Source organism: Grus americana, unplaced genomic scaffold, assembly GCF_028858705.1.
Source record: "Grus americana isolate bGruAme1 unplaced genomic scaffold, bGruAme1.mat H_45, whole genome shotgun sequence".
Classification (NCBI taxonomy): domain Eukaryota; kingdom Metazoa; phylum Chordata; class Aves; order Gruiformes; family Gruidae; genus Grus; species Grus americana.
In genome coordinates this window covers 31584-56977 of record NW_026561366.1, presented here as the reverse complement: position 1 = coordinate 56977, position 25394 = coordinate 31584, and the positions used below count along the sequence as shown (strand labels likewise).

Sequence of the window (25394 nt, the reverse complement as noted above, 5' to 3'; positions counted from 1 at the left end):
ACAAAAGAGACTGTGAAGAGATGTGAAAAGAAATAAATCTTTGCCAAAGTTAAAATATTCTGATCAGATGTATCAGAAACTTTAGAAAATTATTATATGAGAAACTATTTCCTGAATCCGTTCGGTTTGGTTAGGTTGTTCTGACTATAGATTTCGTCTGGCTTCTTCAACATGCCACTCTGAAAGTGAGAGAGAGGGTTGCTCTTCGAGACTGCCATTCACGTGGCAGATGATACACGGTATAAAGGCCCATCAGTTTCTCTGATCCAAAATGAGCTTAGGTAGTCTTAAGGAAATTTCTAAATGCTTGCAAGGGAATATTGTGATGTTAGTAACTGAAAAATTGTTCATAGGACTTCTTGGGTTTAGTTCTGTGCCTTGCCTTTTCTGACAGTGTAGGTTGGTTTGTTGTTTGTTTTGGGTTTTTGGGTTTTTTGGGGGGAGGTGGTGTGTTTATAAGCTGATTTCACTTGGTAATCCATCCCCATTGGGAGATATCTGAGAAAAAACCCAAACCCAACATATTTGAGAAACGTCAACCCAGTAATCTAGGCAAGATTTGTTAGATGAGATGGATCTGGCAAGAGTGATGCGCAGGAAATGGCTCCTGCCTCCCTCCTGGGGTAGGTATGACTAGGATAAACAGGGGTTTAAGGCAAGGGTTACTGAATAAGCTCAAAACTTGTGATTCTTTTTTTAAGTTTTACCTGTCTTCCTTCTTTAATAAGTTATTCTCACCAGTTCTCTAAAATGCAGTGTTGTGCTGAGTATCTGTGGTATCTTTTACACAGAAGAGAAACAGAACCCTTCACTCAGGTGTAGACAGATAAAAATCTCTTCACTTGGAATTTTAGAATCGAATTATTCTGCGTTTGTATTTTCATGGACATTTCAGGATTTAAACTAAGGAAACGACGCATCACCAATGAGCCTACAGGAGGAATGGGAAACTGCCCTCACCTGCTGGAAGCCATCCCATGTGAAGAGCCCTCCTGCTATGACTGGAGAATTGTGGGGCTGGAGGAGTGCATTCCTGACAATGAGAAACCGTGTGGCCCTGGTACGCAGGTTCCTGTTGTCGTCTGCGTCAACAGTGATGGTAAGATGCTTTTTCCCATGGTCCACACTGACTAGAGTGGAGATGCCAAAATGTAGTCCAAATGGTAGCAGTTTTTGCTGGTCTCAGCTTTCTCAGTCCTTAAGACCAAGCTGTCTGGAAAAAAGAGAAATGTCCTTTAGTATTGGTTAGAAAAGATAGGCCCTCTAGTTACTTTAGGATCAAGCTTCTTCACCTACACGCAGTAGATTTTCAAAGGTTCTGAGAGACTTTGATAAAAATAAATAGAAAACAGCTATTGTTTTTCAGTAGGTCAGACTCATGCCTGCAATGGCTTGACTGAATTCCCTGATGTAATCCCACTAACAAAGCTGATCTTCTGAGTCCAGAACCAAATAAAGTGTGAGTAAAGTAAGATGCATTGCAGTAAGTATAGCTGGAAGAAAAATAATAATGTGTTTATTAAAAAGCATGGTTTGATGTGTGTTATGGAGTTGATTTGACAGACCAAGCTGTCTTACTTCTTCAAAAGGCCAAAAAAAAGACCACCATTATTTAATTATCCTCTATGAGAGAAAACAGATTTTGCATGAATAGTCATAAAAGCCAATTTTGAAAGCTGCTTAGAAAATACTTTAATCTACAGAAGACTCATGAATTACTATTGTGAGAGTATTCCGTATTCATTAGTAATATTATAGTCTAGACCGGCATATGAATTAAAATAATTGTACTGCCTACAGTGTAGTTATAGTAACAGACTTCTAACTCCCTGTGGAAGATGAGGTAAGAGGACACCTCTGATGAGTGTTTAACAGCTGCACAAAATATTTTGTAATTAAATTGGTCAAAAGTAATAAGAAGTGATTACAGAGAGATTTAAATCTTGAGCTTTCATGCTCAAGAATTTGGGTCATAACTGAGTTTGGGGACTTAAATTGAAAATCTTAGAGTGTAAGCTTTATTTTTCTGCATACACATAAGAGAACTGGTAACAGTTTTTAGAGCTCGAAAGGAGATTAGCCTATAATTACAATATTGAATCTACTACATTTTATGTCCCTTTCTCAAAAAATTTCTCTTCACAGTGTAATAATTTCATGGCAACAATACTGAAACTGTTTGAAATTTTGTTTGTATACATTTTCAGATGAAAACCGGCCTTTTCCTCATAAATGAAAGTGTTTCCTATATAATTCTGAATTTTTCTCTTTTCTTTTAATAGCAAAAAAAATGTGTAAAACAAAAAGAAAGTGGCTTTTTTTGCTTTATGAGGTTTTGAATAATTTGGTTTACCTTTGATTTTGAGGAGTGGTATTTGCTCACATCTCTAAATTCTGATTAGCCTAATTTATTACTAAATTGCAATATAGACATTTTTATTTACTATAATTTATTGTAACAATAATACATGTGGAGCATGCGGTTGAGCTTCTAAACTTTGAAATATGTTTTAAATATATGATATTAGTATTGTTCTGTTTCAAACTCACAGGATTTGCTCTCTGCACTGCATGGGCTCTGGTTTTGGCCAAATTTGACTTGGAAGACTTGTGATTAACTTTTTTACTCCCAGTATTAATCTTTGTCTTTCTGTCTTTCTGAATTACATGGCATTATATATTGCTGTAATTATATGGCATTATACATTGCCTATATTGGCAATCTGTCGCAGAAGGAGCGAGAAGTCAGACTTTGGCCATATGACTGTCAGTCTTTAAGATTAAAGAGTTGTGGGCACAGCTTCAAAGAAAGGAGAAAAGAAATTGCAATTATGGTTTGTTTTTCAAAGATCCAATCACCCACAAAGATATGTGTTCAGTGTCTTTTGACCGAGTGTAAAAGCAATGGAGAGTACTGTAGTGGATTGCCTCAGCTCTTCCTTGAAACCCTCTCCTTCTTGTAGTAAATGATCTTCTGTGATCTTCACCAGTAATGCCAAGTGGCTTTTGCTTAGGTATCTCCTGAGAAAGATTAGCATGAGACAGTAGAAGCAAACAAATTGTGAAGTAAGGATGCACCAACCTCAGTAGTCTCTCCCTCCAAGCAAACTCTGCTGAAGCATCTCCTTTGCCTCCCACAGCACCAACCCACTGAAAATCCTGTAGGGAATTCTTAAATGCTCCTCTAAGCACACACCACCACCTCTTCCCAGGTAGCTCCCATTTAGTACTCTGGCCTTCTACCCTGGCACAGAATACCCCTGGTATCCTTCTTCACCAAACATTTGTTGCAGGCATCCAGATTCTGCTTGGCAAAATCTAGGAGACCAGCACCTTGCAATCAGGCAGATTTTACACTGAGCCCCACAGCTGCAAGGCAGCTTGCAGTAAAATAAAATTTGGAGAATGCTACTCTTCCATTGTCTAAACATCATGGTTTAAATTAATCATCCTAAGAAATTTGTGATATTTAGTGTTCTTTGTGCCATTCTTGGAGAAGACTACATTGATGGTCAGTTAAAGGCTGTGGTTTAATTAACAGGATACATAATTTGTATAATGATCATGTATTGCTATGATTTTGATCAAAATGGTACACAGGTAATTTCATTTAGTTTTACAGGTAAAAATGACTGTGAAGGGAAACAATGTGTTGAAAGCATTAATTATCAGCTAATTTTGCTATGTTACTTAAACTGAACTAATCTTTGCTTAAAATTACTTTCTTCAGTCTCTTAATATTTTTTTGTTGTTGTTGTTCATATGAAATAATTAGCCAATCTTAAATCAGTGCCTGGGTAGGAGAGGTTGCATCAAAGGGACTTAAGTGTATTAAAACAAAAGTGTATTTTCCCCTTGGCTTCTGCTTTATAAAATGAAAAAGGCTAGGGTTATAATTTTCAGAATAAACATTGTACGGTAAATGTACTGCTTTAACATAAGATAAACCCCATACTGATGAGTATCTTCTCTTTCTGTGGACTGTTGCATTGTTATATATGTTTAAAGCATAATTAGTTGGGATAACATGTCTTGACCTGGATGTTTTACTTTACAATTAGAATCAAGTAACAGTGTTTGTGAGATTGTTTTATATAATTGGAATGAGCTTCTCTCTTCAATTTGGTGTAAAGATAAGAGTCATTACAGCCTTTGAGACAATAGCAAACAATAGATTATCCTCCTGTGCTGTTGCTGGAGGCCTATGATTGTCATTCTCTTTCCAAAGCGGATTGCAGTAATCAGAGTTTTCATTCAGGCTGAAAAAAATGTGACAATCAGTACCCCAGGTTGTCACTGCAGAGGCTAGAATGAATTTTGATGTATTTTATTATACAAATGGAACTTCAGCATTTTACTGTGGAAAGAACCTTTTCAGAATAAATATTCTTAGTCAATCTTCCAGGGGATTTTACAAAGGAGCTCCGGTAGGTGAAAAAACCACCTTTTGGTTGTGGAAACTCCAAGATTGGACAGAAGCTGATCAGAATTACTCCACATGTAAATTATTTTAATAATTATAGATTTGTGGCTAATGTTCCATGCTGTAGACTAACGCATAGTCGCATGCATGCACACACAGAGTTATGTACATATTATCTATTATTAAGTTCTTTAATGCAGTTTAGAAGAGTGATTTTACAGTAGATGAATTTGCTCTGTTTCTCTGTAGCTGTAGCAATCTATGAAGAATACTGTTTCAGAAATACTTCTGTATTATTTAAAGACTCAGTCTATAGTAGAAAAGCTAGCCACTTCTCTACTCCATAACAGATACATTAGCGCTACTCATACGTAAATACGACAAAATAATTTCTGACATAAAAATCTGCAAAACTAGCTACTGCTCAAACTGCCTGTAAAATGCTGGTTCATTCATTATGGTGTGGTTGGGGTTTTTTGTTTTTACCTTTGTGCTGAACTCTGTAGCACAGGTACTAGCCGTGGCTGTAGTGTCTACAGTGTGCTTCTGATCTTCAGACAGTAGGCTGGAATTACTTGTTCGTTTTGTAGGAACGTGTAAATAATAAATTGGATTACAGCCTTTATAATATTCTGGGCTTTGTACCACTGCGTCTGTTAGTTTGGATAAAACAGATCTCACTTTTGAAGGGCAAATTTCTTCCGGACCTTGTTTAAGCTCACTAATTGTTGGGTTACGGTTAGCTCCACAGGGGAAAAGAATGGAGTCATTGCCATCTCCTGCCTCACAGCTGCGAGAGATGACTAGTCTTAGAAGAGGGAGCCATGGCAACAGCAAGGCTTCTCGTGTATATGCAAATTCCTTCAACTCTTTGAAGTAGCAAAATTGTTTCTGAAGTTGTGCTGAGGTAGCTGAGTGCCACGAGTTCTCTCCTGGCACCAGGGTGTACGCAGGTGACCCAGGTCTGGTCTTCCTGAGACTGGAGCACGAATTCAAATGACCGGCGACATGAGTATATCCCGATGTAACATGGGTGGGCTGTACCCTGTTTGCAATATCAGGGGTAAAACAAATGGTGTTAGTATTTAAGTAAAAGATATAGAAGGTAACTAGTCTGTTTTCCTAAGACACTCAGCCGTAAACATTTCAAACCGATTAGTTTTGCTACTTTGTATGGAGTGGCTTAAACACTGTACTGTCCAAACTGGAACAGTCTACATTTCCTTTATCTGTGTTTATTCTCAGATACTGTGACTGACTGAAGACACCTTACTTCAGCTATATGACAATCCTATAGGATTTAATCACTTTACTGTTTTTCTCTAGACTTAGAAATATTTATTTCTGAAATATTTCTTGTATTCCTTTTATTGAATTTTTCTTTGCAGAAAAGCTTATAAAATTTCTTCATGTAGTTTAAATTTTCTTCTATAGTTTCCTGATCAATATTGTATTTTGTTTCTTAATTTTTAGCTTGTGGCTTTAAACCAGGGAAACCTGAAGATTGGCTGGTGCAACCATCTTCACTTAAAATATTTTGGCTGGTTTAAAAATTGGCTCTTTCAATATATTTATGGTTTGAATCAAATATATGCTAAATGAGTAGCTGCTGGTCTTCATTAATTTTCATAATTGGAAACAATAAGAGAATCAATGGAAGCTCTATATAGTCTACTACTTCTGCCCTTTTTTATTGTGTGGCTATATGCATTGAACGAAGAAATCATCAGACTGGCTGGATTTTTTAATTAATATTTTAAAAGACTATACGTACCTTGTGTCCCTTTATGATTTAGTTCTTTAAAAGAATGAAAAGCCACATTCGAATTCAAATTACATTGAATTATTGAGTTAATCCTGTAAGAGAAACCAGATCAAAATCTGGCCAATGCTCAGCAGTCAATTAGTAGAAAAATACGGTAGCTAATGACAGTTTCTTTCAGGGCATACTGCTTTATGCTTACAGGAACTTGGTTATATGGGCATTAGTCATCATTTCCCAATATTAATTTCCTAGCTAATGTCTTTACAGAATTGATTTGAACTGTTCTTTTCTGCCTGACAGCTTTTTGGCTGACCATCTGAGGCATTTAAATCAAATGTAAGATGCATACTTTGTTCTTCACTGTAAACACATAGGATATGAAATTTATAACTCGGTCCTTTCTTTCCTTTAATTTGTCTGGTTACATAAAACTATTGAATGTTTTTATTGGATGTTTGTTATATGTAAGAATACATTACTGAGGGTAAAATACAGTTACTTTAAAGGACCTTGAAATTGATACTCTCGGGCCATTATGTTTCAGAGCATTGGATTTTTAAGGCATTTCTTTTTAACAAGATTTGCTTTATTTAGTATAAAGGACTATAAGAAAAAATAGTGCACACTACTGCTTAAACTATCCCATTTCAGTTCTCAGGAAGTTTGATAACTGATAATTCTTCTGTCAATACAAGGTCACATTCAATGTGTCATACCAATTCCTTTTCGTCTCTCATCTTGACATTAGGAAAGTGGACATATCCCTATTAAGTTCCATATAAGAGTGGATGCTTTTAGTGTTTGTATAACATGAAATGATTTCATTATATGGGATGACTTAAATACATCACTTGCTTTGTCAATTTCTTTAATAGTTGGCCTGGAATGTGATGCAATGATTTCAATTAAAGGCATAAGTAAAACAAACCCAGAGTTTCATCTGCGTAGTGCAATAAGCAATTATCACTTATGACAGTGCAACAGACCCTTATTTCCAAGTTATCATATATTTTTGAAGTCAGAGTTGTGCTTGGTATGGACAATGCCTGCAGAGACATTAATGTTCATAGAGAATATAATTAAGTTAAAAATAGGTGGGCCAACTTAATTACCAAAATCTTTTTTCTTGAGTCATAGATCATAATTTGACTGTCTACTCAGATGAGTTTGCTGGGTTTTGGCATGTTTTCTTATAATGTACTATAACATCTTTTCAGAGAAGGTGTAATGGAGTACTTAAAATTTATTTGACGTCTACAAGTAGAAGTTGCCATAGCGGGAAGCACAGATATTTTGGAAATATACCACAGAGAGTGCAGTTACGTGTTTCATACAATGCATGCTCTTAGTCACCTGCTTTTGTTTTTGATGGCACAACAAGATAGAAAAGTAAGATAGTGCAAGAACTGCTTGTAATAGCAGTAGGTGAATTAGGAGGAGGGGATTTCGATGAATATATTTTGATTTACATAGCAGCCTGCAAAGCAGGAACCCAATCCTGATTAGACTCCAAGCTTCCTCATAGTAAGAATACAGAGAGGGATAACTGTAGATACATTTCAAAACACCTGGTTTTTTAGGAAGGTCAGTTTAATGCTTTACAATCTTTCCATTTGTTACTTCAAATTATGCTGTTATGAAACAAGAAATAAAGGTGTTTATGGACTTACAGATGGTTATAAAACTTGATTTATAAACGTGGTATTGAACTTCTTTGGGTTTGGATTTGTGTGTCATGTTTTAACTCCCTAGAACAGACTCAGAAAATACTTTAAATATTTTTACAAAACATAATCAGAAGAGATAATATTACATTTAATAATGTTATATATAATAATAATAATGTTACATAGTTATAAATTAAATACCACTTTCTTGGAAGATTGTATTACACAGTACTAATCATTAATCTTTATGATAAAATGTTCTAAGACAGTATCCTCTCATTAGATTTGATTGGAGTCAATTTTCCATCTGAGAGAAAAAGGCTGCAGAGGCCTATTTGTATTTTCTGAGAACCTGCATGCTAATGGTAAATTTTCTTAATAGATGTCATCAAATTTCAAAGCTGCGAAACTAGTGTGTTGATAAATGATGACGATTAAAACATCTTCATTGGCCAGTCACGTTGAGCCAGAATAAATAGGAATTTTATTCTCAGTACTTCCAGCCTTATGTGGCTCGTTGTCTGACCTTTCTTTCAGATCGTAATTTGTTTTGAGTACTGATTAATGTAAAACAACTCTTATCTGCCAAGAAATATTTGATTTCACAAGATAAGTGTTCCAGTGGCAACTTAAAGAGCCTTCAGATAATCTGTGTCATTTTGCAGTTCTTGTAATTCCCATGCACTGCACAAGCACCATCTCCACTGAATACTTAGGAAAACTTCGAACTAAGAATAAAACATACTCGGCCACAATGATTATGCCAAATCAGAGCAAACAACTGAGGATCCCAGTATTTCCAGTGTTTCCAGTGATCTGTTCCAATTTTTAGGGTGCAAGTAGTTGGCAGGGTTTCAAGTACAGAGAGTCACAGACCCATTGCAGAGGGAAAGAAATAGATTTGTACCTGGGATTTGGTGAAAAGGGGGATGGAAGATAAGAGTGAGAAGCTGGTACTGACCAAACAATGAGTTTAAGAGCTGGGGAAAGGTAGGATTTGACCCTGCTTTCCTCCAGGACTCTTTTCTGAGAGCAAGTAAGGAACTCAAAGGAAGTTATAAAATGTCTCTACGTGGCAGGGATTAGGAATGTTTTTGGGGAGGGATTCGGTCTTGTGACGATCAGCCCAAGGGAGGATTTGACAAGCAGCTGGAGAGAACTTGGCAGAGATGGGTGAAAGGGACAGCGAGGTGACAAACTGGGAGTAGTACCTGGAGAAAATAAGGCTGGATAAGAAGCCAGAGAAGGGGAAGAGAGAAGGAAATTTGTCACTTCTAGAGTTGTAATGCAGCACATTATAGTCTGCTCCTGCTTTTGTCCTGTGGGGTCATCTGGCAGAGCAGTAAGTGTCCAGAGTCAGTGTAATACCCACGCCAGAAGTACTATTTTTCATTTGGCTTCTGTTTTAAACTAGAAAGTTGGAAAGAAATATTATGTCAAAATTAAGTATTTTAGATTGCAAAGCAAAACCCTCAAACATTGGGAAATTAAGGTTGTTTGTCAGGTCCTTATGCGAATGTGTCAGGTGGAAGTCTTTAATTATTTAATAGTGCCTACATGACATTTTCCCCACAGAACCTGCTACTCATTTGTGAAACGAATATATCTCCTTTGGGGATTAAGTGGGCATTTTGTAGTAATGAATGCTTTGTCTTTGAGACAACTAGCCTTAGTTGTCTCGTTCAGGGTTTAATTTTGCTCTGCTTTTGTTCAGCATCAGCAAAATATAAATAATACTGACCTGTCACATCTTGAGTGTTCTGAAAATAAATGTATTAGTGGGTGTCTGATAGCCATGACAGAAAGATTTTAGAAAAATTACCAATTCTGTTTTAATAACACTTTTAATTAATGTGTGGTAAATAAAACATAGGCTCATGCCTTGAACAAAGAGCATAAACCTAAAAATACCAAATAGCTACTCATTAAAGAATTTCTAATCTGTGAACTGAAGGAGGAGGGAACCCAGTGGAAAAATAAAAAGCATGTGATTACGCAGTTTAAAAAACTGCATTATACAAAGGCAACTTTAATTCTAGCATTTACTGCTATTTGGTTTCTTGACATAATTTTGGGGGTAATTTATGGATTAGCTATGTAAATCTTGCCCTAGGAATTATCAGATGTTTGGTTTTAATGTTACTGATTTGAGACATCCTTTATTGGTACTGATATTATTTTATAAATAGCAAATTACTGCATTAGTGTTTTCCAGAGAAAAGACATTAAGTAGAAACTGCAGAAAATATGTTTGGTTTCTTCTTTTTTTTTTTTTTTTTTGAGAGAGAGAGGAAAAAGAAGAATAATGCTAGCTAGAAGCTTCTTAAATCTTGTGGGAGGCTTCTAGAAAACCAGTGATGTCCTAGTAGGGGAAGGGAGCCTTATTTCCAGGATACAGCTCATTCCTCTGAGTAGGTGCAAATCTGCAGCAAAATCTGTCAGATTTCGGTTGCTTTAGGATGTTAGCTTGTATAACTTACTAACAAAGTAGAAAAGTTATAATGTCCCTATACTTGCAGAAGTGTTCCTGCTACTTTTGGTTTTGTTGTGTGACAACGTTATTGTATTTCCTTAATTTAGCATAGGTTTATAAGATGCAGTGTTATTTACCTCTGGTTGCTTTGCTGAGAACTCTTTCTCTGAATCCATATACTCAGAAGCCAGGAAAAAGGAAAAGTCAAAAGAATGGGTTGGTTTTAGTCTTCTAGAGAGGAATCAGTTATGAAAATGTTTCCAAAAGGCAAGATTAATTCACAGTCTGAGCTCCCTAAAGGCATGCTGTGCCCTCCACTTGTAATGATGAGAAGATATTCATTGCAAGATAGATAAAATGATGTTCTCCAAAGACTGCATTTTATCTGCCAGTAGTAGGACATGGACAGAAGCATCCATGAAATTAATTATAAAACTGTTTCTCAGAAATGTGTAAACATGACAGTGGCAGTGATCTCTTTTACACCTCTTGGGTCCTGTGTTTTAACTGTGATTGAATTGAGCTGTCAGATTACATATAGAGTGACAACTCTTTACTAGCTGCAGCTGGATGAATAATGCAAAGAAAATGTTTGCAATCATCTTTTACTCTAAAAAATAATTTTTCTTATTCTCTTAAAACCCCTTTTGAGTTACAGGCATATTTGTGTAGCAAGAGGTATCACAGATATTTATGAATGTATAGTTGTAAACTTGCTGCAAATTCACTTTATAGTAGAGAAACATTAGATAATTGACAAATTGAAGAATTCATCTAATATTCTGGCAGCTGCATGCCATTAGTCATTCTCTTCAGCTGCGGGTTATGCTCTTGCACTAGGGAGAGGAATAACATTAAAAAGTTGGTGGACAAATTCTAGGAGAATACTTGGTGATGGAACTACAATGCTGGAGTATTTATGAATCAATTTATGATGTAACTTTGTGAAGTTCTGCGCTTAAATTTATAAAGTTATCCTCCAAAATTCATATTTATGCAGAAAATTAGAAGCCTGACATTCATGAAAGTTACGGATATTTAGTGTTTCTTGAAAACCAGGCCATTTAAGGTAGCTGTGTAAAATATGCAGATTAGTACCTCAGTGTAGGGAATTGTTGTAAAGATTGACTGCGGTGAGCACTGTGATTTTACTGCCATTAGTGGAGCTGACACATTGTTTTCATGCTACTGTTTTTCTAGTCTTGCCTATTATTTCCTTTTTATGCTTCTATTCCTCACTCATATCCCTGAATGTTAATCTAGTTCAGATCAACACATCAGAATTATCATTTCTAATTGAACTTTTTTGAAATCGCTGACATTGCATTGCCCTTCCCGGAGTTGTTCTCCACTTAATTTTTTCTTTATTGGAAGGGAGGGGGAAATGTCTAAAATAATAGTTACAATAAAATAGCCGTTAACCCTTTTTGAAGTCTTTTAAAAGTATTTTATGGTCCATATCTGATGAGAAATCCAGTAGTGGAAGAATAGTAATATAATTCCCAGTGATTAATAGAACTTCATGTTTTCTACAACAAAAAGACATAGTGCAATGCTAAAATAGATACACGTTGCATTTTCAAAACCACGTACTTAAAATCCCACTATTACCAATGTTCAAAATTACACTACAAATATTTCTGAAGTCTGTCAACGGAATTTTTTTCACTGTTAAACACAATAGAGTTTAACATTTTACAAACAACTGGAGAAAGTATTTTTTATTTTATTTTTGAAGTCATACTTTTTGTCTCTGTATAAATGGTGGCTCGAGTGGGAAAATTTTATGAGAATGTCCAGTTGGTCCTGGGATCTGCTATATCTTTTTAAGATCAGTAGGTTCTTTTTCCAAGTGTTCTTAGAAATACACTGTGAATTTTCAAGTGATCTCATCCTCCAGATCCGTACTGTGTCTTCTTGTTTCCTTATAGCTCTGTCAGCACTTTTCCCCTCCTTTCTCTATTCTGCTTAAAATGGCCTATGGGTCTGACATATTGATCCCACTTGGTTCCATGACTAATATTGATTGTATTCTCAATGGGACCATAGCCTGTCATCAAACTTACTTTTTCTTTCATATCAAGATGATGTTCGATTGGGTTATTTGACACTAGAAGGCAACCGTGCTTGGTTATGATCAATACACTTGTATTCTCTGTTCCTTATCATTCTCAGTAAGACTACATTAGCAAATGAACCATGAAAAAGCTTCAACTACCTGTCAGGCAGCAGGAAAATCTTACTCCTGTTGTTAGGCAATGTGTAGGTGCTCTGCTGGGCTCTTTATTAGAAATATTGGACTATTACTCCTGTGGTACAAGTCTACTATCGCATAAAGTACAGCAGATTTTTGGCTAAAGGTATATCATGCTTCAGTTTTTGTTTACTTTGTCTTGTCAGCTTGGATACACTTAGGAAAGTTGATCCAAATTAACTGCAAAAATAATATTAAACTAAATTAAATGTATATATGAATCCTCTTATTCAGAATTAAGGTGGCCTTAATTCTATTTGTTAAGAACTTTCTCTTTCATTCTGAATAAGGATAGCTATACAAAATGTTAATACAGTTTAACTAATCTCCTTCAAAGTCTAATTTTAATTAATTTGGATTAATTCTTCAGTATTCCTACTTAGATCAGTCTTTTCCAGTGATACTCACATTATCACTAATAGTTCAGACATAGCCTCTTTTGTGCTGGTGGATGTTCAGTGGTGTCAGAAGTAGTGAAAATTCAAAGCAGGTATCATCTGCAAGAAAAGCTTTCCATTAGTCTTTGATGCGTAATACAAAATATGCACTCAGTAACTTCTAGTGTGTCAGAGACAAAAAGGCTGTGTTACCTTTTAAGCCATAGTTAGTGCTGTAAGACACCCTCACTGTTCCTCTGTGTGTATAGTGAAGGAACTGACCTCATGTATGACTTTGGCTGGTTGGTTGGTTTTTTTAATTGGGAGCTTCACAGGTAGCCAAGTGTATGCTTGGGGAACTGATACTGTGCCTGCCATCACCACTACCGCTTACAAAATTATGTAAATAAGTACAGGGAGAATTGGAAACCTTCTTCCGTATTTTCTGAATGAAATATATGTAATTTCATTTTTTAACCTGAGTAAATCTAGCCAAGAATAGTGAAAAGTAAGAGACGGGATAAAGGAATAGGTAAAGTTTGAAAGTGGATACCACAAAATGTTCTTGTTAAGATGACAAAGAGAGCAGAAGAGGTTCTTCCAGTTTTCTCATTCTCATTGAGTAAAGACTTCAAGCATAAATAAGAAGTTTGCATTTTATTGGAAAAAGGTAAGTTTGGGGTTTTTTCCCAGCCAAATACTATGGACTACTGTATATTTCTGAGTTAACATAGTGATGACATATTATTTTTTCATACTGTTGTTTAATCTGGCCTTCATACATATGTGACAGATGACACTGCATTTTACTTTAAAAAAAAAAGGATAAAGAAATACTATTCCTTTCCCTGTTTTTATTTCCCTCTGTCAAATTTAGAGTGTATCTACATGAGTGTAATCCTGATAGATGACTCTAATATAAATGGAGCTACATATGTTCTTCTATTACTAGACATGAAAATGGGGTTACTAGAAGCATTAATATCATATCTGAAGGTGTAAGTTCACTATTTTTAACCAGTTACACCCAAAGAACATACAAAGATGTTTCCTATCTGAAACAATTTTAGAAAGAAATACATGTCTTTAAAATATCTTCTTCATATTTGTTTCAGACCTGTCCCTTTATTGCTGTCATTATTTCAAAGTAAGGAGGGTTATTTTGGGTTTGATAATTCTTGTAACTGTTTTGTCTGTGATGCAAAGCCTTACCTTTACCTGATGCATTAAGGAATACTGAACTGGATTTCTTAGCAGTCACTTTTCTTGAAATTTGCGTGACTGAAACTTTGGATGAGCTTAAGGACAGGGAAGACGTTTTGGAACCAGAACTGTCTTATCCCTGTAGCAGAATGTCTTTCACCTCTTTTAGCTTTCCTATCAACCACTTGCAGGGGGCTACCTGCCTCAGCGTTCTTTCTACGTAGCTGCTAATACACTGTTTTGTGGGGAAGGTTAGCAAACATATGCTACTCTTTAAGCTGTAGCTGAGGTGTAGTAGTAGCATTTACTGGTTTGATTACAGAGAAGGAGTAGAAGCTCTCAGGTACTACGTCCGGGATTAGATTTCTGCATGAATGTGTGAGTTCTGGAAGCCACTGTCTTCACACTCATCAAAATTTCTTTTCCCATAATGTGAATACATGAGAAAATTGCACGTAGTCATCAACAAGAAGTTAATGCTTGTAAAGTGTGCTGTTTCATCTCGTTAAGGAACAGAAAATCTTAAAAAGGTCATCATGTTTTCTTAAGTGTGTTGACATGCTATTATCTTTGATTTGAGAAACACTGAATATGGTGAGTTTCTAAGGTCCATTTTCCTTTTGTATAGTATTTGTTCCTGCCATCATAATGCATTTTTCGTTGCAAATGTTTGCTTAAAAAAAAAAGCCAAAACCCCATCATACCTTTCAGTATTTGCATAGTGAAGGGGGAAGTAGTCAGTAGCCTTTTCTATATGTCACTGGTTTTGTGTGTGCAGTCATGGTAAACTTGTGAATAAGATGAAGGTGTACATGCTTGTGGTAGCAAGTTTCTCTTTAAAAAAAAAAAATTACATCCATTTTTATGAGATTCATGATGTTTTTTTGAATAAGGGGACAAATTATCATAATTTTTCCTTTAGTAAGGAATAGACAGAGTGATACTGCTTCAAATTCTACATTGAATCCAAAACAACAGTAAGTTTTCATACACAAATCACCAAATCAAACAGTTTACAATCCTACAGTGTTTTCATATCATTAAACTATTAGACCAACTTTCTTTCATTTTTGCATAATGAACAGATGTGAGAAACTAGTCTATTTGTCTTCATTGAAATCAGTGCCATTTCTACTTAGGCTTCTTAGAAGAAAATGACTTCACAAATATTAACCATCAACTAATTAAGACATAATTAAATGCAAATGTTACTTAGCAAAAGCAATTGAGAGAAAGGCATGTGATTAGGGAATTAGCAACTGATTTAACACTTGGAGCTACCAGCTAGACACCTAAGCAATAGAAATGAACACAGAAACTTCCTTTGATAAGAATAATACAAGGGAAGTAGACACCATCATTTCATTAAAAACTTTGGAGCCAATGAAGTAGATTATATTGGGAATATAAATTATACATTAATATTGCTTTATGTTCAATAATTAGAGAGGTTAAAAATATTAAAAATGTAGAAAATTTTTCAACCTATCTCATGCAGCGATTTTCTGACAGCTGGTCATTCAGGAACTAGAACAGAAAATAATTATGTACAAGGTAACAGTGTTGCTTCTGTTTTCAAGGACACTGCTGTTTTACTAACATTAAAGCTTACGGTTTGACAGCCTTTATCTTTGGAGCAGATATGAATAAACACTGTCAAGATGTGATGAAATCTGCTGGGATTAATAAAACATTTAAAGTTGCCTCATGTCTATCAGAGTATGTGTTATATATGAGTATTCAACTGATTCAAGAGCAAAAATTGGTCTGTCAGTCGGATACTGTTGCTTGTGCTCCTTTTTTCCTCCAAATACTCTTAAGATTGTTGGGCTAAACAAGAAATGATGAATTGCATGTAAATATTATTGTTTGCCCTTACCATGGCTTATTCGATTAGGTTTTCAGAGATTAACTTCTAAATTCTCCCTCCTGAAAAATCTGGGTCAGTCTTTCACAGTTGTGTATGCGTTTTAATTAGAGACATGTGCTATGAGAAAGACAGCTTTCCTCAGAGAGTTGTTCTTGTATAAGAAAAAAAAAACCAAAACCCCAAACAAAAATAATTGCCAAAAAACAATTCAGTCATGGTATGAGACTGAATTTCCAATCAGCAATTCTGATAAAGTTGAAGTAAGATGTGGAGGTTTGAGGAAGACAGATACAAAGTGCCTGATTTTGCAAAAAGGCAGAAGTTGAATGAAAATATTATGGGCCTCCGTTTTTTCCTCTACATAGTTCAGAACATAGTTCTCTACTTCTTCTGATCAATGAAAAAAGAAAAATCCACACTACTGCTGCAGCACCATGGTTTGGAAGGAAAAGTTAATTTGCTGTGACGGTTCATACTAGGCAGGTAGGATTTTTCCTTTTGTGGTGAACTTTGGGGACTGTTAATTGCGTAGTGGTTTGAAAGGAAAGCAACAGTATTAGAAATTAAAATGATACTGTTAGTTTATTCTGGTAATTGATTACTATCTGCTTATTAGCAGGTGTGGTGGGTTGACCCTGGCTGAAGGCCAGGTGCCCACCAGAGCCGCTCTATCACTCCTCTCATTCACCAAACAGGGGAGAAAAGGCATAACGAAATGCTTGTAGGTCGAGATAAGGACAGGGAGAGATCACTCACTAATTATCGGCACGAGCAAAACAGACCAAACTTAGAGAGGGAATTCATCTAATTTATTACTAGGCAAAACAGAGTAGAGGAATGAGAAAATAAAATCAACTCTTAAAACACTTCCCCCCACCCCTCCCATCTTCCCGGGCTCAACTTCACTCCCGGCTTCAACCTTCCCCCCCTCAGCGGCACAGGGGGACGGGGAGTGGGGGTTACGGTCAGTTCATCTCACGGTGTTTCTGCCGCTTCTTCATCCTCAGGGGGAGGACTCCTCTCATCGTTCCCCTGCTCCAGCATGGAGTCCCTCTCACGGGGTGCAGACCTTCAGGAGCAAACTGCTTCAGCGTGGGGTCCCCCACGGGGTCACAAGTCCTGCCAGCAAACCTGCCCTGGCGTGGGCTCCCCTCTGCATGGGTCCACCGGTCCGGCCAGGAACTTGCTCCAGCGTGGGCTTCCCACGGGCCGCAGCCTCCTTCAGGTGCCTCCACCTGCTCCAGCGTGGGGTCCTCCACGGGCTGCAGGTGGAATCGCTACACCCCCTCATCCTTCCTCCATGGGCTGCAGGGGGACAGCCTGCTTCACCATGGCCTTCACCACGGGCTGCAGGGGGATCTCTGCTCCGGCGCCTGGAGCTCCTCCTCCCCCTCCATCTGCACTGACCTTGGTGTCTGCAGAGTTTCTTACATCTTCTTACTCCTCTCTCCGGCTGCAAAAGCTCTCTCTCTCTAAGTGTTTTTCTACTTCTTAAATATGTTATCACAGAGGCGCTGATTGGCTTGGCCTTGGCCAGCGGCGGGCCCGTCTTGGAGCCGGCTGGCATTGGCTCTGTCAGACACAGGGGGAGCTTCTAGCAGCTTCTCACAGAAGCCACCCCTGTAGCCCCCCCGCTACCAAAACCCTGCCACGCAAACCCAACACAATATGTTTTGAAGCAATTAAATAGTTTGGTGGTTCACTAGTGGCCCTGGTGTGTGCACACATATTAGTAGGCCTTTCCAACAAGAAGGCCGCAAGGAGGTTTTAATGTAGTGACTCGCTTTGCTGATTGTCTACCTGGATCCAGCCTAACAGTTCAAGGAAGAAATGTGGATTTGAAAGGCTATCTCCTTGGCATCCTTTACTGATGATACAAGTCTGTAAAAATCCTATCAAAGCTTTAAACAGTTTTTGACATTTTAAATCCTTGAAAAAGAAAACCTCCTTTGCCTCATGCAATTCTACATGCAGTCACTCCCTCTAGTGCAATTTGGATAATTTAGCCCAAAATGTGCATCTGTTGCATAAGAGCCAAATATCATTCAACTGCATAGGTATTGTTTCTGAATATGGATTATTGCCAGATTCTAGATTTTAATGAACAAATCACCTGATAAATGGCGAAAAGTTTTCTTAACAGAAATGTCATATTCTATTTTCATCTTTCCAGTTTTTACTTTTTGTTACACTATCACAGAGCAGTAGGGGTTGGAAGGGACCTCTGGAGATCATCTAGTTCAACCCCCCTGCTAAAGCAGGATCACCTAGAGCAGGTTGCATAAGATGGTATCCAGGTGGGTTTGGAATATCCCCAGAGAAGGAGACTCCACAACCTCTCTGGGCAGCCTGTGCCAGTGCTTGGTCACCCTCAGAGTAAACAAGTTTTTCCTCATGTTCAGATGGAACTTCCTGTGTTCCAGTTTGTGCCCGTTGCCCCTTGTCCTCTCACTGGGCATCACTGAGAAGAGTCTGGCCTCGTTGTCTTGACACCAACCCTTTAGATATTTGTAAGTATTGATGAGATCCCCTCTCAGTCTTCTCTTCTCCAGGCTAAACAGCCCCACCTCTCTCAGCCTTTTCTCATACGAGAGATGCTTCAGTCCCCTAATGTTCCTCGCAGCCCTCTGCTGGACTCTCTCCAGTAGTTCCCTGTCTTTCTTGAACTGGGGAGCCCAGAACTGGACACAGAACTCCAGATGTGGTCTCACCAGGGCAGAGTAGAGGGGGAGGAGAACCTCCCTCGATCTGCTGGCCACACTCTTCTCAATGCACCCCAGGATACTGTTGGCCTTCTTGGCCGCAAAGGCACATTGCTGGCTCATTCTATTGCTTAGAGTATAAATAATTCAGGGCAGGGACATTTGCCTTGTGGTTTTGGAGTTCTGTCTTCAGTTCTTGTGCAATGTAAATGTATACCTATGGAGTTAAAATAAAATATTAGACTACACATGACAAACTTTTTCAAATGGGACTTATTTCTAAGTAGCTTTAGTCTTTACATTGGCATTGTTCCCAGTGCATTGTTGAATGGTTCCTGGTAGTTGACTACACTATGCACTTTAAAAAGGAAGGCAACAAAGGTCAAGTTGTTTATAAAATCATTAGTGAAATGTCAGAAACAATTTAGTCTAAATAAAATATCTCCCTGAAGATAAGAAGTACCCATTATAAAATATTCCTTCCAACTGCATATCTATGCTGTTGAATTCATCAGATGAGAATTGGACAGTTGACAAAAACTAAATGCTAATATGGAAGATACATATTTTGAGAACAGTTTGTCTGTAAAAGCAAAGGATAAGAGGGCTTTCATTTTGGGAGAAAGTGAAGGCAATTTTTTGTTTGAAAAATAAACTCAGACTGAAACTAATTTAACACAATTTCTCATTGTGACCCCAAATTTAGCTTGAGTTTCAAGTTAACACCACCTTAGTTGGCAGGTGATAAATAAGGTTAATATAGTATTGTATGTTTACACTGTGACATACTTTATTGTAATAGTAGTATTTCTTGCAAGGTGTGAAAGTGTCCCACCACTTTATCTCATTGAGTCTTACCTGGTGATGGAAAAATTTGAGAGTAAGGTTCACCCCTTTTCTAGCTTTTTTTTTATTATTTGGAAGAGAATTTTGCAGTCTGCTCCTCTGTCTTGTCCTTCAACCTGAACATGTACCATTCTGATGAAGCAAGCAAGAATCCCTCCTGCATTGGTGTCAGGATGTAATGACCTGTGATACAGGAGAAGGAACAATGGATGCAAAGATTGAGTCCAGTGAGGGAAGCACAACTTGATATGGGAGTTCCATGAAGCCTTTGGCAGGGCTCAAATTTGTATTTTTAATATGGGAACATACGGCTATCGAGACTGACTTGATCTCTAAGGTCTTTATAATGCAGATGATTATGACTACTTTAGGCTATTTTAAAAGCATGAGCTGCAGGGCTTCCCTTGGTTTGCAGAGCCAAGGAAGATTGATGTTTGCAGTTCCGGTGTGCCTAAAGATTCTGTATGAATAATATATTTGACACTGGTTAAAGGGATATAATATTGGATGGATGGCCCTCATGTTTTCCTCTTTTTATAAAGAATTTGGTCATTAATTCTGGGCCTCATGATATGTCACCAGCACTAAAGAACCTCCTATTTTCAGGAACTCAGTTTATCAGAGATTCTTATTTGAGAGGTTTTAAGACTCTGTAAACCTTGAATGACAAAAATATAGTTTTTGTTTAGATTAGTGTTTGATTCATTTTATTATTATTCTATTAAGCAATAAAAGCCTAATTTGAGGCTTGGGTAAAGCAGTGTTTATAGATCTTTGGCTTCATTTACAGCTTTCACAGTGCTCACTGAATTAGCTTTTCAGAATCCAGGTGGTGCTTATTAACACTGGCTGATGTCTTTATCATTAAATTGTAGAGTATTTAATGATTATTTCTAACAAATATTTTGTTGTATTGAAGGCTTATGTTCATTGCAACTCTTGATGAAACACTATTTTGTTGATATTAGCTACTAAAACAAAAGGGTTGACGTGATGGATTGTAGAAAGTGCAATGCTATAGGCACTCCTGTTCAGTCCCATTGAGATCGCATATGTTTCAATAACGTTTCAGTAGATGAGTCGTAATTCAACAGAAGGTTTTATGTCCTAGTACAGCAAGGATCATCTAACACAAAAGGCATTCGGATGTTTTTAAAATGTTATGCTTTTCAGAAAATTTAAAAAAAAAAGTTTAATGTTTACGAATGAAACTGGCTCTTTCTTGATTGTATGAGATTAACAGGTCCTCAGAAGTCCAGTGTGATCTTAGATGCAACTTTTTAACAGTTCCTTGTAACTGGGATTACATATTGGGCTACTGCTCAGTTCCTGGTGCTTTCCATTGCAAGCACTTTCTGGGATTGTTTTGTATGATAACAAGGCTATAACTCTAAAACAGACACTCCAAACCTCTCCCTCCTTTGTTCATTTTTTCCATCATCTGCTCCAAAGTAAAGATTTATCCTGAGACTTTTGTCACTGTCAGTGAGACTTATTGACCTCTGAATATGTGGTCATTTGTTCATTCCTCACTTAATAGATATTAACTGATTTGATCAGGAAATCTTATGTCACCTTACAAAACTAACCACTTTGTGATTAGGATGCTGTTCAGATAAATCTCAGACACAGTGCTCCCATGATTTCCTTACTGAAAATAAAAGCAGCCCTGCTACTTAAACACTAGCTAGTATTTCATTAAACAATTTATACCAGCCTGGATCTTTTTATTATAATGAAATGTGTGCATTGATGTGACAGAATACAAATGCATAGATCTTTTTATACTTCCATGATGCAAAAATTGATGCGTTACTGGCTTGGCTAGCAAATGAAGATCTTTCTAACCAAACAAGACACTCTGACTGCAGCTTACTGCAATGCTCTTCATATTTTGATGCATAGCTGCAATTCAGAGGATGAATTGTGGGTTGTAAAACTGGCTGAGCTGGAAGTTAGGATACTTTTCCCCTTCTCCCACAAACATGGATGAAGACTTGGTGATTAATGTACATGTATTTCCATATATACAGTTTTCCATAAGTGTATTACATACCTTGTTATTCACATTAGGATTTTCTGTGGAATCAAATATGTATTAACAAAATAAAAGCCTAAAGACCACCCAGGCTGGCATTCACTTCAGCAGAATATCAAATTAAACTAGGTTTAAGCATCTTCTTCTAGAATCAAGGCAGAGGAGACAAGTCATTTTAATAAAAAATCTATTTACCTTGTTTATATAGAAGAACAGAATCTAATTTATTTGTGTGCCCATCTGGACTACATTGCTCATTTTAAGTTAATTTAACAAATGATAGACTGCTACTGGCCTTTTCTTTCCCAGGAGAAGAGGTTGACAGACAGCTGTGTAGAGATGCTATCTACCCAATCCCGGTTGTCTGCGAAGCTCCGTGCCCAAAGGACTGTGTGCTCAGCATGTGGTCCGCATGGTCCTCCTGCTCACACACCTGCTCCGGCAAAACCACAGAAGGGAAGCAGATGCGTGCCCGCTCCATTCTGGCGTATGCAGGTGAAGGTAAGGTTGCATACTCTTGCAGACTCTTGTTTGATTGTGAATTCTCAACTGTCTTTGCAATATCAAAGTAATTTCTTGATCAACAGAAACAAAATTTTAGGTGGAGTTGTGGTTTTTTAAATATAGAAAAAAATATTTAAATGCTTATCCTACTTATATTCATGGTAGCTAAAGCAGTTTTAAAGAGGAGATTTTATTTTGTTTGTTTCAGTTAATGTTTGGGGTTTTTTTAATTCTGCGTAATGTTACTGTTTTGATTTTGAATATATGGTTTTTCCATTTTCTATTAAAAATAAACAAGGCGAATTATTTTTTTCCTATGTGGATCTCTATGAAAGATATTTGCAGAGGATTATTAGTAACCCTAGCTATAATTTAGGTCCAATTTGGAAGGATATAAGTATGAATGCTGAAAAGATGAGAATTTTAATGAGTTCAAATGCTAAGAAAAGGCTTTTGTAGCTTCTTAGCTCAAATTGGTAACTAATGTTACCTTATTAACATTTTTACTCATAGTAAGACTTCGGTTTTACCCTGCAAATCCTCACTCATGTGCATGGTTTCCATTCATGCAAATGGTCCCTGTGCAGCGTGTGCAGCCTCTGCAAAGAGAAGACCTAGCTGGAATATAAAGGAGAAGAAGAAAAAGGTTTTAGATGTAGGTTCATGTCTATTTGATGATTTTCCATGCTTCCTATAAATGGTTTTATTTTGGTTTTTTCTTAAGTATTTTGAGGGATAACAGAGCACATGTATTCTACATGTAACATGGTTCTAAAATGGCCGCGTCAGGTGTGCCAGGGTCCAACTGGGAAAATTCCTTGTGCAACACTGGCAGCAAAGAGACATAGTCACCAAAGACTTCTTGGAAAATGTTAACTCACGTATATTGCTGACAGTAAAATTAAATGCCTTCAATATAAAAGGACACGTGCATCTTTTAATTCTTCTTTAAAACTATTAAGAATTTTATTACTTCAGAGTTAAGATGAAATTGGGCTGAAAAGTGAAACCTGTAGAGTATGCAAGTGATGAAACAGAATACCCGTTCTGAGAAATGGAGAAAGAAAGGGACAGGCTTCACCATATACCAAAACACTTCTCTGTTTGCAAACACAGTTAATTTCATTGCTAAAAGTATACCGTATATTTGACATAGTTCAGATAATTGTAAAAAAATATGTAGCAGAGCAGGAACTTTCAACTTCTTCCTGAAAGGGACCTTTGCTACAAGTTTAAGAGGCAGTCAGAACTATACTCATTTTAGTAGGTGATTCAAATAATAAATTACTTAGATGGGTCTATGTAACAAAGTAGAAACGCTCTTAAAATTAGAAACAAAATTGGGTTTATGTTGTCCCTTTTTTAATAGTGTGTCAAATGCACCTATTTTGAGGGAAACACAGAGACACATTTTCAGATGATAATTCTAATAAACATATATTCATGTGCTTCTTGCTTTTCCATGTAGGTCAAGATAATAGTTTTCCATATGTTTACGTGGTTTTACTGGAGACAGAAATTGAACATCCTGACAAGCATGCCACAGAAGTGAAAAACCTAAATTACTACAGAACATGTTTCCACATTCTCATGCTTCTTTTTAAAAAGTACCCATTTGATTCTGACTTTGGTACTTATCACATCTTGGGATAATTCATAAAGCTGCAGATGCAGCAAACCAGTTAAGCGTAGGCTGGATTTTAGGTGTATGAATTTTATTTATGTCTATTGCACAATGATCAAAACCAGCACTGAGTGATCACCAAGATTGACAAGTCTCAAACCACAAAGGTAGTAGTGAAGAGATCCCTAAACTACTGCTGAGAAAGCCAACTTTATTACCTAGATGTTGTAGTGCTTCAGCTTTTTGCTTGAACCCTGGCCTCTTTGAGGCCTCTGAGATGAGGTTATTCTGTGCTTTTTTTAAGGATACAACTGGTATGTCTACCTAGCTTGTAGCAATTCGCTCACATCTTGGTCAGGTATCTTCAACACCATGTTTCTTTGCACTCTGTACAAACTCCAGAGAATAAAAATATATAAATTAATAAAAGAACCTTCCAACGCTTAGCAAATCATTACAACTCTAGCTGGAAGGTTCTTTTCACCTTTGGTTGTATTATATTCAAAAAGTATCAGTTTAGCTTTTATTTTTATGCTTCACTGAAATTAGAGTTATCATCTTCTTTCTCCTCATACGTCTCATGCCTTTTAGTCATTTGCTGCATGACAAATAACTGAATGACTTTTCACCTCCAGAATTGCACAACAGAGATCAGCAGTGTTCCCAAAACATAAAACCCTGATTGTGTAGTTGATGCTGGGAGGTCATTTCATATTCTGTCAGTTCTGTTCAGAGCTTATAAAAAATGCACATTACTGTTGATGAAAACTCTGTAAATGTCATATATAACTAAAAATCCCAAGTCTCATAAATGTGAGACCAAAAATTCCATTTACACGTTAAAACAGAAAAGAGCTATCAGTTCTGTGCAGGTGAATGGTCCCAAAGATGTTCCCTTTTGGATTTTTGAACGTTTCCTTGAACTGTTGGTATGAGAGACAGACCAGGTTAGGTAAGCTATTTCATAGTAATTCCTGTATAATTTAGCCATGATATTTGAGAGTTTTTATTTAGAACACAATAGGGCAAATATATTGTACATAAATATATACGATTATTATGATATCAGGATTGAACATTAATTAATGAAAGAATGTGCAAGTCTGTTGCCAATCTATGAGTAAGGCTAAACTTGCCTTCTAAGATGACAATAAGGAGTCCAGGTTTATCACTGTGAGTCCTTGATCACGCACATCCTCCTGCTAGTCATGGAGAATTCAATCTGAAGGCCTGGCAAGATGAAAGCATTGCAGCCATTACATACGCAAGGAATATTGCAATCCCTCGAAGTATCCGAAGTGCTTAATTTTTGTTCATTGGGGTACTTACTTAAACATGAATACCCCATTGAAATTTTTGAGGGTCTATAAATACATTTGAAATGAGTTCTTTTATCTGGATTTCAAATGGCTCCTTATCAAAGTATCTGTGATCATTCAGTTTCTCTCCTCTTTGAAATAACAAGCAAAATGACAGAATATAGGGGGGTTTTAATGTTAGCAGGTGACTGTCTGTGATAGAGCTGTCATTTCACACTTAAGACCTTATTTTTCTCTCACTTCCCACCTATTTATGCTGCTAAATTGGTTTGAAGAAACCATCAAGTTAGCATAACTGGCCACCAGGAAGCTGCCACAATATAATCAAT

The 25394-nt window shown here is 36.9% G+C and overlaps 1 protein-coding gene across 1 annotated transcript in view; it reads left to right on the top strand.

The window, feature by feature from the left end:
* Positions 1 to 25394, top strand: part of LOC129200317 (thrombospondin type-1 domain-containing protein 7A-like) — a gene marked incomplete at its 3' end in the record, with an annotated part of 64803 nt that overhangs the window by 10398 nt on the left and 29011 nt on the right. The window contains exons 6-7 of the mRNA XM_054811644.1: positions 896 to 1099; positions 21928 to 22119. Coding sequence (XP_054667619.1) covers positions 896 to 1099; positions 21928 to 22119 — 396 coding nt within the window. The remainder of the gene's footprint in view (positions 1 to 895; positions 1100 to 21927; positions 22120 to 25394) is intronic.